The 6,122-nt window shown below is 36.1% G+C and overlaps 1 protein-coding gene across 1 annotated transcript; it reads left to right on the top strand.

Annotated features, from left to right (window-relative positions):
• Positions 1 to 1,945: 1,945 nt before the first annotated feature.
• On the top strand, positions 1,946 to 5,189 carry LOC113322376 (zinc finger protein JACKDAW-like). Its single transcript, XM_026570447.1, has 3 exons — positions 1,946 to 2,655; positions 2,748 to 3,144; positions 3,356 to 5,189. Exons 1-3 carry the CDS (start codon positions 2,481 to 2,483, stop codon positions 4,653 to 4,655), a joined length of 1,872 nt encoding a protein of 623 aa, XP_026426232.1. The 5' UTR covers positions 1,946 to 2,480; the 3' UTR covers positions 4,656 to 5,189.
• Positions 5,190 to 6,122: the final 933 nt, after the last annotated feature.

The raw sequence follows: 6,122 nt of genomic DNA, 5'->3' as shown, positions 1-6,122 counted from the left end.
AACCATGTTTTAAAAATATTTGGACAAATGATCCATTTTCCGGGAAAAAAACCCTAATGGTGGGTTTGTTTGCAGAATTCACCGTTTCCAAGAATTTATAATCCCCTGCGATTACAAATTCTGGGATTCATGTAAATTCCACGTGTGTTTGGTAACTCAATAAATATTCCTAGAATTTATAGGGTTTTCTTATATTAAAGTCTTTGTACCGTTTGACATTACCATAAAATCATAAAATTGCATACATATGGAAATTAGAGTTAAAAAAAAGTGGGTTCATAAATCCCTTGATAAGTTTCCTAGCAAATCTTAGAGGGCAGGGGTCGGACTCCATATGGAGGATTTGCTGAAAAACTGAATCGCGTAGGAAACGTGATTCCAAAAATTCGGACAACCAAACGTACAAAGGGAAACACAATTCTACCAAATCCTCCATCTTTATAATTCTACATCCAAACCCACATTAAGTTAATCATAAAAACACTTTTTTTATCAACAAAAAATAATTAGGAAAATACTCGTACTGTTAGGTTTGGCTTTCGCCTTGGTGAATAATTTGAAATGCACATACTTTGTAAGGTAATTTCTTAACTTACTAGAAAGGAAAAGTATTTTTTCTCGGATAAATCACTACAAAAAAGTTCAAAAAAAGTTTGCACCAAGCAACATACAAATGTCATATAATCTTGGAACAGTGGACTAGAATCCTAGATGTGAAGGTGTATATGTGGCGATTTTGATGGCAGATTGCTCCTGTGTAATTTTCTCCCAACTCCGCCTGAAATGCTTGTTACCCACAAGATTTTGTTGTAAGATGGAAATTTGTAGATAACAAAATAGGGTTGTAAGTCGGCCGCTCCATTCAAACAAAACATATCTAGGAACAAGGTAGAAACTGACCAGAGACGGCACGTATCTCTAGATAATAATCCAAGACAATGCCTGAGATTTGAAAATGAGAACTCAATTGGGTTGGGTACTAGTCACCGGAATCTCATATGGTAAAATAACTATAACCATAACACACACACACACGTCCTGACTCCAGTCCAACACTGTCAACGAACCCTAAATGTACGTACCCTAACATTCACGGTAGCCAATCTTTTCGTCAATAATATTATTCCCAATCTCAATCTTTACTCACTGACTCACACACATCCTAACTTTATCTCCACAACAAGAACTTCACACACGATGATCTAAAAAAAAAAAGAAAAGGAATCATAACGATTTCAAAGAAGGGGCCCCACATTCATTCAGTTCCAGATCATCATCAGTTCATCACATCATCTATCATCATCATCATTAAAATCGGACGTTTCAGAAGAAAGAAAAGAGAGACCAGCCTTGTGCGTCGACACATGTCACGATCAGGTGGGACCCACAGCAGCAGAGGGTGACAGTATAATGGCGGGTCCCAATTTCCTAATGGTCAGACAAGTATTCACGGACTACCGTAAAACCCTGTCTTGAGTATCGTGTCCATGAGATGAGAGACTTATCAGTCCATGCCCCTCCTCATGCCCCCCTTCCCGTTTTCTCTTTTCTATGTGAGTGCATGCTCTATGGCTATGCCCTAAGTCCTACCAAATTAAGGCCTATTCCAAAAAACTTCAAACCCCAAAATATATCTGATTTGAAAGTAAGAAGAAGAAAGAAAGTTAGAAAGTAGAAAAAGGCCAATTATGTGTTAATCATTCAAAAGTGAGGGTATAATTAAAGAAGAGAAGAGGAAAAAAGGCAATAGACTTTTTTTGAACTGCAAAACAGAATCCATCTTTTATTTTTTACTCGAATCAGTAGTTTTGAAAATTTAATAAGAACCCTAAAAGTGAAACATATATACCCAATAGTAGTGAAGTCCACATTTTCCAGAGAAAGAGAGAGAGAGTGGTCCAAGTTAAGGAGTATTATAGACTGTGGAGTAGTAGTGTGTGGCTGGCTAATAATAAGAGGAGGAGCTGGTTCAGCCGACTCAGAGAAGAAGATAAGAAAGTAGTAGAGAGAAAGTGAAGGTTGAGGAGGAGGAGGATGTTATATTCTTTTTAGTTTCTTTTTGAAGAGAAGGGGCTTAGCTACCTACATATACATACTCTTGTTGTTTTCTTGTGTGTGTAGAGAGATAGAGAGAGAGAGATCTGTAAGAAGAGTTCAAGTTCTAGAGTCAGTGTTCAGAAGTTATTGGGTTGGTTGTTGTTGTTTGATTCTTAAGAAGAGTCTTGAAAAATCAAATTGTTTTTCAGTTAGGAGTAAGTAATTCAGATTTATCTGTTTGTGGTTTGGTTCTTAGCTTCTATACTGCTAAAAAAGTTTTTGTCTTTGTAATTCTTTTTTGGTTTATATAGTCCAAAACTAGTACTACAACAAAATCTTTTCATCTTTGTGTTCTTCTTTCTTGAATAATCTTGAAAAGGTGGTGGTGGTATAAAATATCAAACACACTTAGTGTAAGAAAAAGAAAAGAGGTTTTGCCAATCATGCAAATGATGTCTGGAGATGGATTCTCAATGAATCCTTCAAGTACAACTAGAGGGTTTGCTCAAGAACTACCAAATAATAATTCAAACCTTAATTTAACATCTTCTACGACCACTGGTGCTAATCAGGGTTCAGGTGCAGCTAAAAGAAAAAGAAATCTTCCTGGGACACCTGGTAATAACTTTTATAACTAGTTCGTTGGTTGTGTACTTGGATTTTATTTAGTTTGTTTTGGTTATTAATTTGGTTTGTTTTATTGAAAACAGATCCAGATGCAGAAGTAATAGCGTTATCACCAAAGAGTTTAATGGCAACAAACAGATTCTTATGTGAGATATGCAACAAAGGATTCCAAAGAGATCAGAATTTGCAACTACATAGAAGAGGTCATAATTTACCATGGAAGTTAAAACAAAGATCAAACAAAGAAGTTAAGAAGAAGGTTTATATATGTCCAGAGAAAAGCTGTGTACATCATGATCCATCAAGAGCACTTGGAGATCTAACAGGAATCAAGAAACATTTCAGTAGGAAACATGGTGAGAAGAAATGGAAATGTGAGAAATGTTCAAAGAAATATGCTGTTCAATCTGATTGGAAAGCTCATTCTAAAACCTGTGGGACTAGAGAATACAAATGTGATTGTGGTACACTTTTCTCAAGGTATATTCAAATTCATGTTCCTTTTATTTTTATTTTGTTGGGTTTTAAGGAAGAATAATTCATTAAATGCTCATAGGTTTGATACAGATTTGGTTATGTAATTTAATGCAACACTTAGTTTATTTATTGTTTGATAGAAATAGTTGTATCAGCTAAAAAAAAACATGTTAGATTTTAAAAATGGATTCTTTGATTTTGGTTCTGAATACAGGAAGGATAGTTTCATCACACATAGAGCTTTCTGTGATGCATTAGCAGAAGAGAGTGCAAGAATTACATCAGTGCCGACCAACTTAAGCTTTAGATCGGATTCAATGAATGACACACTCGGGAATTCTCAACGTATGAATCATCATCTACCACTTGGATTTGAAAACCGTGGAGGAGGAGGAGGCCAAGATTATTCTAGATTGAATCCTTCGCAGTTTAATTCAATATTTCGGCCTGATTTTTCTGGTGGAGAAACCGATATGGATAGACAAAATAAGCCTAGATTACCATTATGGCTTGATCAAGCGAGTTTACAACATCATCATCATCAGCTTAACTCTATTGATCATGGTAATTCTAACAATGCGGCTGCTTTCCTGAGTACCAACTCAGCTGGTTTACCTGAATTAGTTCAAATGGCATCGACAAATTTCTTCGGTTCGTCGCCAATTGTTGATTACGGTGGTGGTATGAATAATCAGTCTCAATGGGGTGAAAAATCTTCGTTAACTACGTCGTCACCAAGTGGATTAAAAGAAGAAGGTGGGAATAACAAAGAACAAATGGCTGTGGAAAGTAGTTTAGCTTCTTTATATTCAAATCAACAACAGCAACAGAATTCATCGATGAATATGTCAGCTACAGCACTTTTGCAGAAAGCGGCAACACTAGGTGCAACAAGAAGTAACCCTAATTTCAATGCAGGGTATGGAGGAGTTATGAGCAGTAATACTTCGTTATCTCCTTCTTCTGATAATACGAACAGTTTCAATAACAATACTCATTCATCGTCATCACAAAGCAGAAACGAATTCCATCAATTATTCATGAGGCAACAACAGCAGCAGCAACAACAGCATCAGCATCAGCAACAACAAAAGCAACATCATCCTCAACAGCAGCAACAATCTCATGATGATGGTCAGAGCTTAAACAGTTTAATGATGAATTCGATATCATCGATGGGTCCAACAACATCAACTGTTCATGCAGCTATTATTAATAATAATAACGATAGTCATCATCAAGGAGTAATGGGATTATCAAATGAAGCATCGAACAATCTCGACCGTTTAATATCAGCAGCAGAAGCAGTAACGAATGGATCAAAACAAATGAATAAGCAGCAGTTTCATCAGCAGCAAGTTGACGATGAACATAGTTTAACTCGTGATTTCCTTGGTGTTGGAGCAGGTGAAGAAGAAGACGATAATGGTCGTCATCATCAGTTCTTACAACATGAGTTAGCTAAGTTTGCGTCTATTGGTTCTGGTCTAGATTTCAACCATTACAATCGTTAACTACTCATCATCCATTATCATACTAGTATATTGCATATAATCGTATATGGATCACGATGAAGCTCAAACAAAACCGAGTTTTTGACTCGGGTTGATAATGATGATGAGTGGAAGCAAATTAAAATGAGTTAACTCAGCTGGTTAATGATATCACTCTCTGCATGTCCAGACAAGTTAGTTTATCATCATCATCATCATCACAGAGAAGCAGCCTGGAAATTTCCCCAACCCCCACGGGTGGAAGACATTGGAGTCATGCAAGAGTGTTTTCTCTCTCTAGCCAGATTCTATAGCAGTCTAGAGGAAAGTAACAGAGAGATGACTTTGAAATGGAAGAAATGAATGATGCTAGTTTTGGAAAAACCAAGAACTTCGTTGACCATTTCCAGTACTGGTCAAGTTTCTACTTTTTGAACAAGTTTTTTTTCCTTTCCAATTCCAAGTTTCAACTTTTTTTCTTTTCTTGTAATATTTTACTCTTTTTATGTTTTTGTAGTAAATTGTGTTCCGCACTATCTACTTTTTTGTTGACTATTGCTTTGTTTAGGGGTTCTTTTCTGGTTTAAAGAATGGTGCACTTTTTAGAGTTAGTTCGGCTTAGGAGAGATTTTCAGATGAAAACGCCTTGAAAATCTGCTTCCATGAAAAAACCTGACCAAATAGCTAGCTTGCAGTAGCACTACCGCTCAGTACTTGCTCCACTTTGTAACGTATTTTGAGGTTTTTTTTTTTTTTTTGATTGAAAGTTGAAACTTAAAATTTAGTTTGTTTGACTTTTGGTTGTCTATCTTGCCTGAGTAGCGGGAACCTCAAAATGTTGCTAACTTTAGGTTGCTAAACTGAACCTGAACCTTAGGTTGCTAAACTGAACCTAAATTTAGTTTGTTTGACTTTTGGTTGTCTAACTTTAGGTTGCTAAACTGAACCTCAAAATGTGATTAGTTAAAGAGAAGGTGAGTAAATGGCTAAATGCATAAATTATAGAGGGATACGGTATACACACATGGAGCTTAACTCGTTCCAATGTCAATTTCATTCGTTAGAGTTTCTCTCCTTGGAAAATATTTGGTCAATCTCCATGACATTTTCCCTAGGTACTTTGAGATGATCTCTTTGGCTGCTAAACTATATGAAAAAAAAAAAAAAAAAAAAACCAATGAAAATAAAATGCACTGATATATTGTATTTATCTTTCTGCTAGAAAGACATCTGCAATTTTGTATGTGAGTTGCTCTCACCCAGAGTTACGATTGAGTTCTTCACCCTTTTGTATCTCGACACCAAAAAAAAAAAGAGGTAACCATTCATTTAGTAAATGCCCGGCAAGTCTATAAATGTATCGACCAGAACTTACAACGGCTATAAGTTGTTCCTAAACACAATTTCCGGCCAACTGATTTTAGATATACTTTTATGGTATGACTATGGAAAGGTAGCCCAAGGAAACATAGAAGTCAGGTTACGGTT

Source organism: Papaver somniferum, chromosome 11 (assembly GCF_003573695.1).
Source record: "Papaver somniferum cultivar HN1 chromosome 11, ASM357369v1, whole genome shotgun sequence".
Lineage (NCBI taxonomy): Eukaryota > Viridiplantae > Streptophyta > Magnoliopsida > Ranunculales > Papaveraceae > Papaver > Papaver somniferum.
The sequence above is the reverse complement of the archived record's forward strand: the minus strand, read 5'-3'. Positions and strand labels throughout refer to the sequence as shown.

Excerpts from the sequence above, each read along its gene's own strand:
- LOC113322376 (XM_026570447.1), top strand. The coding sequence starts at position 2,481 with ATGCAAATGATGTCTGGAGATGGATTCTCAATGAATCCTTCAAGTACA. Across the intron at positions 2,656-2,747 it reads AAATCTTCCTGGGACACCTG|ATCCAGATGCAGAAGTAATA; the intron begins GTAATAACTTTT and ends TATTGAAAACAG. Across the intron at positions 3,145-3,355 it reads TGTGGTACACTTTTCTCAAG|GAAGGATAGTTTCATCACAC; the intron begins GTATATTCAAAT and ends TTCTGAATACAG.